General features: G+C 53.6%; 1 protein-coding gene across 4 annotated transcripts; it reads right to left on the minus strand.

Annotated features, from left to right (window-relative positions):
- Nucleotides 1-110: 110 nt before the first annotated feature.
- ACAA1 (acetyl-CoA acyltransferase 1) lies at nt 111-10,905 on the minus strand. 4 transcript variants are annotated; one of them, XM_060180620.1, is made up of 12 exons: nt 10,616-10,904; nt 10,377-10,507; nt 9,386-9,443; nt 6,900-6,979; nt 6,571-6,613; nt 3,700-3,798; nt 2,685-2,765; nt 1,450-1,640; nt 1,179-1,358; nt 861-916; nt 730-771; nt 111-409 (listed from the first exon to the last, which is right to left on the minus strand). In XM_060180620.1, the coding sequence occupies exons 1-12, from the start codon at nt 10,822-10,824 to the stop codon at nt 350-352; spliced, it is 1,230 nt and encodes a 409-aa protein (XP_060036603.1). In that variant the 5' UTR covers nt 10,825-10,904; the 3' UTR covers nt 111-349. The 4 variants fall into 4 exon arrangements, with proteins under 4 accessions (XP_060036603.1, XP_060036601.1, XP_007517129.1 ...); XM_060180618.1 differs by having other exon boundaries at nt 626-771; nt 10,616-10,903; XM_007517067.3 differs by having other exon boundaries at nt 626-771; nt 10,377-10,470; nt 10,648-10,902.
- Nucleotides 10,906-11,953: the final 1,048 nt, after the last annotated feature.

An 11,953-nucleotide genomic window follows, 5' to 3' on the forward strand; every position in this document is an offset into this window, starting at 1 on the left:
TGCAGTGCAGGCCCTGCATCCTGTGTCCTCGGAGCTAACAATGGACAGGCCACAACATCATGGAGACCATGGTAAGAACCAGTCGTCAGAAAACACCACGGCCACTGAGGTCTGCTAACACTCGTTTACTACACCTCTGGCACCTCCACTCCCACAGGAATCACACGGTCAGCCCGCCCGGGCTTCCATCCGTGCTTCCACTTCCCGAATTAGCAGCAGTGCCTCCATTTGTCCACTATCGCTACTTCCGATTTCCCCACATGACCTCATTTCTGTAGTGCTGTTTTCCTGTTGCTAGAGGACCATTTGGGTAGTGCCTGGGGCCTGCTGGGCTCAGTTTCCCGGATATTCAAAGACAGCAGCGGCTCCCATCCCAGTCCCGATGCACATGGAGACCACCCCGTATGCCCTGTGGAAGCAAAACGGTGTTGACTGGGGGACGGCGCACGACCCCAACCATGGTGCTCTCTCAGACTGGCTGAGCTGGGTGAACTTGGGCTTTCAGTGGCAGGAAGGGGTAAGCGGTTGATGTCCTGAGTGCCCACCCTGGCACCACCCCCACGTTCACAGGTATGTGTATGCATGTACACCTCCCCAGGAGACCCCTCTACAGACTCTGCCTCACCTCTGCCCACGGCGTTTCAGCTCATTGAGTAGTGTGATGACCTGCCGAGTCCCAGTGCAGCCCAATGGGTGGCCCAAGGCCACCGCACCCCCCAGCGGGTTCACCTTCTCAGGTGGGATTCCCAGCTTCTCCACACAGTAGACGGCCTGCGAGGAGCAGAGAAGCCCCAGTTACTGCCCCCCAGGTCTCTAGCTGTGCTGCCCAGCAACCGACCGATGTACAGAGCAAAACTCACCTGGCTCGCAAAGGCCTCATTGATCTCAAAGATGTCCACGTCGTTCACCGTCAGCCCTGCGGGCAAAGGGGAAAAGTCCTGGGCTGACCCAGTGGCCACTCAGCAGGCTGCCCAGGGCCCTGCCCACCTTTGGCCTGCCCATTCCAGATGGATGAGTGGGTCCCAGCTTGGAGATCTAGAAGAACCTGGGGTGCCAGCCTGACCCGCCTTTATAGCAGCCACGATTTGATTCCCCTCCTGCGACAGCATGAAGAACAAGAGAGGGATCCAGGCTGGATCAAAACGTCCAGTCTGAAAGACATATTGCAAAAGCCTCACCTGCTTTTTGCAAAGCCTCAGGAATGGCGTAGGCAGGGCCAATGCCCATGATGTCGGGGGGCACTCCGACCACTGCATAGGACCTCAGGACCCCAAGGATGGGAAGGCCCAGCTCTTCTGCCTTGGACCTCCGGGCCAGCAGGATGGCAGCTGCCCCATCACTGACCTGGCTGGAGTTCCCTAGAGGCGAGTCGAAGTGTAAGGAGGCCCGCAGGGCACGGTGGGGAGGACCAGCCCTCCCATGCCCACCCTTCCTGTGGGGAACACTCACCAGCTGTGCTTGAGCCATTCTTCTTGAAGGAAGGCTTCAGCTTGGCCAGGCCTTCCATGGTCGTGTTGGGGCGGATCCCCTCATCCTGGCTCACGGTGATGGTGCTCTCGTTGCCCTTGTCATCTCGGGTCATGGTGGTCACAGGCACGATTTCAGCTTGGAAAAAGCCCTTGCTCTGGGCTCTGGCTGCCCTGCCAGCACCATGGACAGAGAGGCTCAGGCCCCGTGGCCCTCAACTGCTGCCCATCTGGGCAGATGCACAAGCTCAGGCTGCTACTGGCTGCTCGCATGCTCACCTTGTGGGGAGCTCTGAGGGACTAGGGTGGGTTCCCCACTCTCCCCACCTGCCCCTGGGGTGGGAGGTCCGAGGCCTTTGGGGCCCTTCTTCATCACCACCTGCCCAACCCCAACCTCGAAGGGGACAAGATCTGGAGATGGTGGCGCCCCTCTGAGCCCTTCACAGAGACACAGCCTGCTGGTTCCCATGCTGAAGTAAGGACAGAGCCCCAGGAGCCTGTGTGCTGGGTTATGGCAGCTCGCTCTCGTCTGCTTCCCCGCTGCCACTTAATGTGACATACAGCAAGCTCCCTGACGAACCTGAAGACCTCAACAGTTTTCCAACACTAGACGTTGAGGGTGATCCCTCAAGTCACGTAAAATGACGTGCTCTGGGGAAATCCAACTCACAGCTTACAACAAATTCTCAAGTTTCCTTGCCCCAAAGAACTCAGAACCACTCCCTCCGAGAAGCCCACCAGCCTAGACCCCGGTCCATCCCTCCTCCCCTGACTAGCTTCAGCCTGCACCTGCCCAGAGCTTTAAGTCTGGGGCTTTCTCTGATGTCACCCCCACCTCAGGCTGTGACCCACAGCCTATGCTGGTTCCACATTCTGCTATCCAGAGAAGCTGTGGCTCCCCTGTCTAGTCACCTGACCAAAACCAGCTAGAGTCCTGGCCCTCACTATCAGTATCAATAGATGGGAATATCCCCGTATTCCTATATTGGCTACCTTGGACATCCCAGTGCCAACAGATGGGGAAGCTGAGGCCCAGCTTGAGAGAAGACACTAAGTCCACAGACTAGTAGAACACAGGACTGCCGGTGCCGCCCACCACTCCCTCCTAGGAGGCACGAGGCCTAGAAAGCATCTCTTGGCTGCTGTCTCCTGAGACCCTGGACAGTCTCAAAACCTTACTTTCCTGCATTAAAACACCCCTCCCCCAACCACACTCACTTCTGCTGTGAAGCCAGCGCAAAGGCATCCTGCTTCTCCCTGGAAATGCCAAACCGCTCAGCTACGTTCTCTGATGTTATCCTAGAGAGCAGACAGCAAAGCACACAGCACTGGGGGGTTGGACCAGAACACAGGGCTGTTCTTGGGACCCTGGGCCCCAGGGGCTGCAGGTGGGAGGGCAAGAGAGCTGTGCCTGCCCAGAACAAGGGTGGTGGCTTGGTGGAGTGGGGGGGGGGCACGGACGGGGAGTCGGGTGGCCAGGTCCCGGGAAGCTGCACACCAGGAAAGGAGTGGGATGGCCGCTGTCGACTCTTGGCTGTTTTTCCTGCACTTCAAGGAAGGTTGCTCCAGTGGGGGAGATAGTCCCCAAGCCCCCTTGGGAAGGCTAAACCTAGGCTTCCCTCCCCTTACTGGGGGCTGGTGGTTAGTGGTTTACAGTTGACAGTAAAATGAAACCTAGGCTTTCACTTGCCTTGGCTGGAGCCCATCCTGGGAGCTGGAAAGCACAATCCTCTGACTGGTTTCAGTCTTCCCTCAGGCATATGATCACTGGACATGGAGGCAGCCAAGGCAGCCCCCCTCTACTTCAAATATCATGCAGCCCAAAGGGCCAGGGGTCCCTGGGGACAGAGCTAAGGTGCTGTGCAAAAGTGACATACTTCCACCCTTGCATCTGGCCAGGCCCATGGGCCCCCTTTGGCATGTCTGCTAATCAAAAAGCCTTCTGCTTCAACCTTCTGGACCTCCCAGGTTTTGAAAAGTACAGCTGCCTTCATCCCTTGTATAACGGAGTCCCCTCAGGGTGGAAGGAGTTTGGAAATGCAGGATCAGAGAGAGAGAGAGCCTGTAGGCCTCAGCAAAGGGAAGTCCAGAGCGGTTTTAAGTCCTGCTACCAGAGGTCTTGCAGGGGAGACCAAGTCTGGGGCCAAGAGGCCAGAGCTTGGCATTGCTGGACCCAAAAGGATCCAAGTTCTGTGCTCCTGCACCCTGGCAGGAGCTATGGGTTGGCACTCACCCCATAGGAATCAGGCAATCTCTCGCCTTCTCCTTCTCCACCAAGCGGGAAGTAATGTTCCCAGGGTTCCCTCTGTCAGCCAGGGACATGGACTCCACCCTGAGCAGGAGGAAGAGCAAGTGATCACAAGGAGGATTCCCCAAGGGCAAGTGCTGAGAAGGAACCTGGGGATTTCCCCAGAAAATACAATGGACTGTTGGGGAACCCCAGGCAGGGCATAGGCCAGCAAGACAAATTTGGGGGTGCAGGCTGCTGAGCCCCCCCGCTGGCTATCTCCACCAGGACAGAAAGCACTGCATGGTCTGCACTCCCAGGCCAAGCTTCCCTCACACAACCATTCCTGTAGCCTGTCAGCCAACCACTATGCCCACAGCATGGCACACGCAGAAGCCTGGCTGGGGCTTGCCTTCAGGGGTAACACAGTCAGAGGGGAGGAAAAAAAGCAAGTACAAAGGGGCTGGGTGGTAGTGCACATGGTAGAGCACACACGTTGCCACGCACAAGGACAGAAGTTGAAGCCCCCAGTCCCCACCTGTAAGGAAGAAACTTCACATGTGGTGAAACAGTGCTGCAGGTGTCTCTTACCCTCCTCCCCAATTTCTATCAAAAAAGAAAGAAAAAGCAGCCCAGAGTCGCGGACTTGTCGTGTAGGCACCAAGCCACAGTGATAACACTGGCGGCAAAAAATAAATTTAAATAAACCACAAAGGGCAGCGGAGATAGCCTGAAGGTTATATATAAAAAGACTTCCTGCCTGAGTCTCCAAACTCCCAGGCTCTGCACCTCCATGAACCAGAGCTGAGCAGCGTTATGGTAAAATGGGAAGGAAAAAAAAAAAAAAATGGGGAAAAGTTGAAAGTAATCACAAAGCTGAAGATCAAAAGGTCGTCTGCCCTGGGCAGACAGGAGGTGCTAGAAGCTGAGAAGTCATGACAGTATGATCAAAAAAGGTACTGAGGAGGCGGGGACCAGTCACATGATCTATGCCCTAGAGTGTTTGCTTCTGTCAATCTTCCCATCAACTTCAACAAGGCTGAGCTCTTTTTTTTTTAAACCAGCGCACTGCTCAGCTCTGGCTTATGGTGGTGCGGGGGATTGAACCTAGGACTTTGGAGCCTCAGGCATGAGAGTCTGTTTGCATAACCATTATGCTTTGGGGGACTGAACCTAGGACTTTGGAGCCTCAGGCATGAGAGTGTTTGCATAACCATTATGCTATCTACCCTCCGCCCTAAGGCTGAGCTCTTAACAGCTGAGAGAGGCTGTGTAACTCATCCATGGTCACTCAGTCACGATTCAAATTTAGGTAGTCTGGTTCCAGAACCCCACTCTGAACTAGGACGTCCTGGGTGAGTCTTCATAATTAAAGCCAGTTTAACTGGGCGGGGGGGGGGGGGGGGGGGGTTAATGTGTGAGACTACAGGGTTTGCAGGCCCGAGGAGCCAGGTAACCCAGGTTCCATCCCTGCCACAAGCCAGCAGTGAGCAGTGCTCACTATAGCAGCTGAGGAAACAGCTCAACTGGCAAGAGCGTATTAGAGTTGCATGCTGTAAGTTCCCAGGTCGACCCTGGCACTACAAGTATCAGAGTGGTGCTCTGGTTCCTTCCTCTCCCCAGCCTCATGTGAAACTCATATAATGGGTTATTGGAAAAGTCATGACTTTTAAAGAAATGTCATGACTTTTCCAGCAACCAATATATTAAGTGTGGAGGACAGTCAGCCTGTGACACGGGTCAGTCCTAGACTGAAGCTTAGTATCCTAGTGATAAGGACCCCCCTCCTTTTTTTTTAATTCTATGTATTTATTATTAGAGACAAATTTCTAGCGGAAAGGGGATAGAGAGGGAGAGAGCCAGAGAGACACCTGCAGCCCTGCTTCACCACTCGTGAAGCTTTTCCCCTGCAGGTGGGGACCGGGGACTTGAACCCGGGTTCTTACGCACTGTAGTATGTGGTATATCCCTGTGATAAGGTCTTTAACCAGATGCACTTAAAGAAGCACGTGAAGGCCCTGGCCCTTCTCCAATTATCCACCCCCGCTCCCCAAGTAGACAAAGGGACCTGAGAGCAACTGGCAGATCAGGCAATGCCCCTTGCCTGATCAAAGTCCTTGTCACGTTGTCTTTGGCTTTATTTACAATGGCAATATTTCCCATTAAGATAAACACCAGAAACAGGAATTAAAGGTAGAAGGAGCTGCTTGCCTCCCAGAGCCTGACAGAGCCCTCGCTCGGCTGGCCTCCTAACACCAGCCACCTAGCCTGCAGCCCCCAAACCTGGGCCCCAGGACCCTCCCTGGAAGTATTGCCCAACACAACTTCTGCAGCTCCATGTGCCACAGCCCAAGATGGAAGCTATAGCTGACAGTCACCAAACCACCTCCCTCAGAACCTGACTGGCCATTGGAGGTTGCCAGCTCTATACCAGGGTAGGAGACATGGGGGCAGAGGCCTAATGTAAAATGAACCAACTAGCAAAAAAAATAAATTTAAATGGACCAACTAGCTACGGAGGAGGCAGGGGCCGTGTGGCTTTGGGGAGCCAGAAGTGTAACTTCTCTCCTGAGCCTTATGAACCAACAAGGGTCACAAAGAAACCCAAATGCTAGAGTTCCTCAAAAGACCTGCCCACATTTTTCAGCCTGTGAAGCTAATTTCCTTTCCCTGTTCGTGCCAGGAGGTATGAGCAGTTCTGGGGCAGCCAGAGCCAGGGGTTGCTTCTGGGCTGCACTTGTGGGCATCTCCTCCCAGCAGGCTGCCAGGAGGGGCCAGGGAAGAATCCTGACATCGTGGCCTCTGGACACACTGGAGGTAAAATTAGTTTCACTGGTGCAAGTAGGTTAATAAGCTCTGGCAGAAAGAAATTCTTACCCACATGCCATGCCAATGTCATAAGACCCATTTCTGATGCCACCTGCAACAAAAGCATTTCATAAACATCCTTCACCAGAGTCCATCCATTCTGGGAACAGGGGAGCCTCTCCCCCACCTGGTCTCTAGACAGGACTCAGCCCCAATCTCTAGAGAAAAGACCCAGATATGTCAGGGAAAGAGGTGGGTCAGTAGCAAGGAACTCTCCTTGGCTTTCTGTGGTTAGAGTCCTCTCAGTAATCCTTACTCCTTGACTTTTCTGGCCCAAACTCCTGAAGTCAGACCAGAGCCAGGTCATCACAGTGGACACCCACCCCGTCACAACTTACCGGCGATGCTGGCCACCGCCTGCAGCCCTGACGAACACTGTCTATTGACAGTGGACAAAGGCACGGTTTCTGGGATGTCACTGAAATGCAAAGTGGGACCAGTTACACAGGTTCGCAAGGACAAGCAGGCCTGTGTTCCTGGCCAACATGACTGCCTCCCCCACATCCCACCCCCAGTTGGGCAGAACAGAGCTGGGAGGTAAAGCCAGCAGGCCTGGCTCCCAGACCAGGTCTGTAATGGTGCTCGCTCCCCTGGGACTCTCAAGCACAGGCCCTTCCAGCCTGTGATTCTCCAAAGAGATCAAGCACAACCTACAGGCAAGGAAAGGAAGGTAGGGTCACATAGGCCCTCCTTTCTCCATACAGATAAGAACTGGAAGTTATACATCCATTTACCTCAAAGAACAGAGAAGAGGGCCTGGTACCAGGGCATAGCACGAGGGCAAAAGAAACGTCTGAAGACTGAGGCTGTCCCCTATCCTTAACATTAGTGAGGACAAAGCTAGCTCCGTTTCCTTTCTCTCTGGAAAATCCATTCCCAGCTGGACGGAGAGACCTGATGGTATCATGTGTTATGGCCATGCTTGTTTGTGTGGGCTCTCCTAGGTTGTCACACTGGTCCTAGCCCTGGAAGCTGGTGGGGCTGCCACCCCCAACACCCACCAAGTAACCTGCCCAGGTGAAGGGTACAAGGCCCTCCTGAGATCTACAAACTCAGAACTCGAGGAATGAAAGCATGTTGGTGGTTCTGGTATACAGCCAAGGTTAAGGAGCCCAAGGCTAGTGCCCTAGCCAGGACTCACTGAGATCCACTCCAGTAGCTAAGTTCTCAGGCCTATGCAGCCTGTTTAGCTCTTCCCAGGCCAGCCCTTCACCCAGTCCACTAAGTGTTCATGAAATATCTCAGCATGAAGGCCCTGGAGGATACTGAAATGCCTACAGTAGTAGAGATGCCCAATCTATTGCTCCACAGAAAATGAATCAATAAAGGCCAAGGGAAAGCACCACATGGAAACCCAATGTGATGCTTGGTGTGTCTCTTCTCTCCTAAAGAAATAATGAAAAAGGGGGGGAGGGTGGTACACCTGGTTAAGCGCACACATTACAGTGCACAAGGACCCAGGTTCAAGGCCCCCGGTCCCCACCTGCAGGGGGAAAGCTTCACCACTCGTGAAGCAGGGCTGCAAGTGTCTCTCTCTCTTCTTCTCTATCTGCCCCTTCCCTCTTGATTTCTGTTCAATAGTGGTAGTTGTACATGAGAAAAGCCATAGGTTTAATCCCTGGTGCCATATTAAAAAGGAGAAGACGCAAAGCACAAGGACTGGCTGAAGGATCCCGGTTCGAGACCCCGGCTCCCCACCTGCAGGGGAGTCGCTTCACAGGTGGTGAAGCAGGTCTGCAGGTGTCTTATCTTTCTCTCCCCCTCTCTGTCTCCCCTCTTCTCTCCATTTCTATCTGTCCTATCCAACAATGGCATCAACAACAATAATAATAACCACAAGGCTACAACAACAAGGACAACAAAAGGGGGAAAAGAAATGGCCTCCAGGAGCAGTGGACTCACGGTGCAGGCACTGAGCCCAGCAATAACCCTGGAGGCCAAAAAAAAAAAAAGAAGAAGAACCAATAGCAGAGAGAGATTGGAAACAGTAAGGTGGATGCCAAAGCCACATCACGAGGAAGTGCACAGAAAGGGAGGGAGTTTACGTTAAGTGGGGAAGCTGGAGGAAGTCAGGCCAAAATTATGAAATTGTTTGGACCTGGCTTACAACTAGGGCAGAGAGGAGGCAGGGACAGCACTCCAAAAGGATGGAATGACAACAGAAGAGGAGCAGTGAAAGTGAGGAAATAAGGCTGGAGTGTCAGACCTGAACTGCTCCCAGCCCCTACAGATTTTGCTTATGTCTGTTTCTTCACTGGCTAGTGTGCTATTGTTTCTTCTCTATACAGCTAGCCGGAAGTCCACAGCTAAGTGGATCTTAAATCCACACCTGAAAATAAAGTGCTTCTCTCTTCTTAAGGATGACAAGTAGTGATGGGCAAATGTGCTAGGGCACCTCCTGGGCTACCCTGTCTTCAAATCTCTGATAGGATACCCTTAGATGCACCAGCTTGCACAACTGGCAGAAAGCTGTGTCTACCTGGCATTTAGAATGGCATAAAAGGATAGAGTCCACGCTTACACAAGAGACAAAGCAGCATGTTGAATTTGGCTAAAACTCAGGCTATGGAAGAGTTCGTTTTTTTTTTTTTTTTTTTTTCCTCCAGTCCCCAAAAGCTTGTTTTTATCTGGCTCATAGCCAGGTAACACAACCTCCTTTGAAGTTGGCCTAAGGTTAGGTTCACAGGACAGAGTGTCAAGGGCCCTGGTTGTTTCCAGCCTAGTGTCCAACACAATCTCTCCCACCCACAGGCTGAGTTCTCTGGTCTTGAGGCCTAGACAAGAATCAAAATAACCCACCCAGAGCTAGAACTAGAAGTTTTACCTGAGAAACTGGGCAATCCGGGCCATGACTGCCCCAGCTCCTGGCTGAAGCACATTGCCTGTGAACAACAAACCTTTATTCAGTGCCAGGTAGCAGTCTAGCACTAGCGTACAAACCGCTGTGATTAGCAGGGAAGGGATATTCCAGAGCTTCAGAAAAACAAGCTCTTGGCAAGCTCATTAGAGGCTCTGAAGTTTTAACTCTGGACCAAAAGGACCCAGTTTTGCGGCACTCGTCTTGGTCAGCTACACCCAACCCTTAAGAAGATCCTGAGCTCCCCAGGCCACCACCCTCCTTTTCCAAATCAGGATATACTGAGCACATGGCTTGTCTGTAAAGGCGATATGGAAAGGGAAATAAATGCAAAGCTTGAAGCCTAACAAGACGCTCATGTCAGGGAAAAAAGTCTCTCTGAAAATGCACACCTCTCCCGAGTGTCCTCTGCCAAGCCCTGCTGGCGTCCTGGGGGTGGCACCTATTTGTTGAGACATCAAATTATATTTTCACGCTGGAGGTGGACTAGATGTGGGGGGGTAAAAGGCTGTCCTGAAGATCAGAAAAGTCTGGATTAAAGTCCAAGGTCTGTTGCAAACTGCTTAAGCATCAGTTTCTCCATCTGCGAGTGAGGGGCAGTGGTTAGCGCTCCCTCTGTTCTGTCCTGGGGTAGACAGGCTGTGACCGTGTCTCCAAGCCCCTGTTGCTGGCAGAGTGCATGAGAATGTCTCTTGAAACCTTAGCTAGCTAGCACTCCTCCGTAGAAAGGGCTGAGAAGTGTCTAAAGTGAGTTTCAACCCAAATGAAATGATTACATTCACCAGTGTGGAGAAGTGGAGGGGGGCGCATGCGCGCTATCCAGCGCTAACAGAGATAGCAGTCACCTGCTTGGAACTCCTTGAACACCGGCTGGGGAGGGGGGAGAGGAGTAGGGGACCCTGGAGGGGCTGGAGGGCCGGAGGACCCAGCACCCCGCCTGAGGGGGGGTCAGACTCACCCACGCAAATGTCCCCCAGCTGCACGGGGCTCAGCTTGACGTCTTGCAGAACGGCGGTCAAGACTGTGGAGAGCAGCTCGTCCGGGGTGGTGTCCTGCAGCGGGGACGGTGACTCCCAGCTCATCGTGCACCTGGCTAGCAGGACCCCCGTCTCCCACGCCCACCAGAGAGCAGCCACAGCTCCGGCACCCATAGGAGCCGAGCAGATGCCCCAGCCCGCAGCCCACCCTGGGGCTCACACCCAGCGCCCAGGCCGGCCGAGAGGCCTCACCTTGAAGCCGCCGCGGCCCGCTCGCCCAATGGCCGTGCGTCGTCCGTGCACCACCACCACGTCCTCGGGGGACGCCGGCGAGGCCCCACTCAGGCATGGCGCCGCCTGCAGCGCCGGCTCCGGGCCCGAATAGGGCCGGCCCTTCAGGTGGCCCAGCACCACCTGCAGCCTCCGCATCGCGCAGCTTGTCTGGGGGTACACCTCCGTGCAGACGGGGACCAGCCCGGGCGCAGGCGCAGAACCGCCTCTCGGCTCCGGCCACCCCAAACACCGCGCACCATTCCGCGGGACTGGTGAGACCGGTCTTCAAGAGGCCCCGCCCACCTCCCGCCGCAACCAATAAGAAGATGATCCTGACTCGAGTCCCGCCCCCCCCACCCCCACCCCGTGCCACAAAGCGAACCACTCAGAGCCGGGGTCACGATCATCAGGAGGGGCTACCTAAGCCCCGCCCACCACAGCCGGGAAACCTCGTCGCTCGCTCTTCTTTCTCTTTATTTTTTACTTGAAAGAAATATTCTTTTTTATTTGGTATGCAGTTTTCAAATAATTTTTCCTTTCTTTATTTGATAGGAAAGAGAATTGAGAGGGCAAGGGGAGAGAGACCTGCAGACCTACTTCACAGCTGAAGAATCTTTCCACCCCCACCCCCGCCCCGTAGGTGGGGGTCAGGGACTTGAACCTTGGTCCTTGCTCAGGATAACGTGTGTGCTCAACTGGGTCCGCCAACCGGGGGCCCCTTGCAGTGGGGTTTTGCAATGTCACTGCCAGTTTCTCCTATAACCTTTCACCTATATTCCTATCGGCTGCCTTGCTCTCAGTTGTTTCTACTGAGGAGTCCTGGACTCTTCTCTCTCTTAAAGATTTATTTTGGGGCCAGGTGGTGGAGCACCAGGTTGAGTACTCACATTTCATTGCTCAAGTACCTGGGTTAAAGCCCGTAGTCCCTACCTGCAAGGGGAAAGCTTCATGAATGGTGAATCAGGGTTGCAGATGTCTATCTCTTCCCCTGACTCTATTCCCCCTCCCCTCTTAATTTCTCTCTGTCTTTAGCTAATAAATAAATAAATTTTAAAAAAATTATTCATTTAAAAATATATTTTGTGTGTGAGAGAAAGACACAATAGAGCACTGTCCCATCATAAGCCCTGCAGGCATTCCAACCCCGGGATGGCAAGAAAAGATAGCATTCTATGGGGCCAGGTGGTAGCCAGCCAGGTTAAGCACACTAATTGACATTCGCAAGGACCCAGGTTTTAGCCCCTGCTTTAGCCCCTTCCCACCCGGAAGGGCCTCACTTCATAAG

This window comes from Erinaceus europaeus, chromosome 21, assembly GCF_950295315.1.
Source record: "Erinaceus europaeus chromosome 21, mEriEur2.1, whole genome shotgun sequence".
Classification (NCBI taxonomy): Eukaryota; Metazoa; Chordata; class Mammalia; order Eulipotyphla; family Erinaceidae; genus Erinaceus; species Erinaceus europaeus.

Coding starts and splice junctions, on each gene's coding strand:
- ACAA1 (XM_060180618.1), bottom strand. CDS start 10,824: ATGCGGAGGCTGCAGGTGGTGCTGGGCCACCTGAAGGGCCGGCCCTAT. Junction 3,799..6,570: donor GACATTGGCATGGCATGTGG/GTAAGAATTTCT, acceptor CCTCCTGCTCAG/GGTGGAGTCCATGTCCCTGG. Junction 410..625: donor CTGAAACGCCGTGGGCAGAG/GTGAGGCAGAGT, acceptor TTGCTTCCACAG/GGCATACGGGGTGGTCTCCA.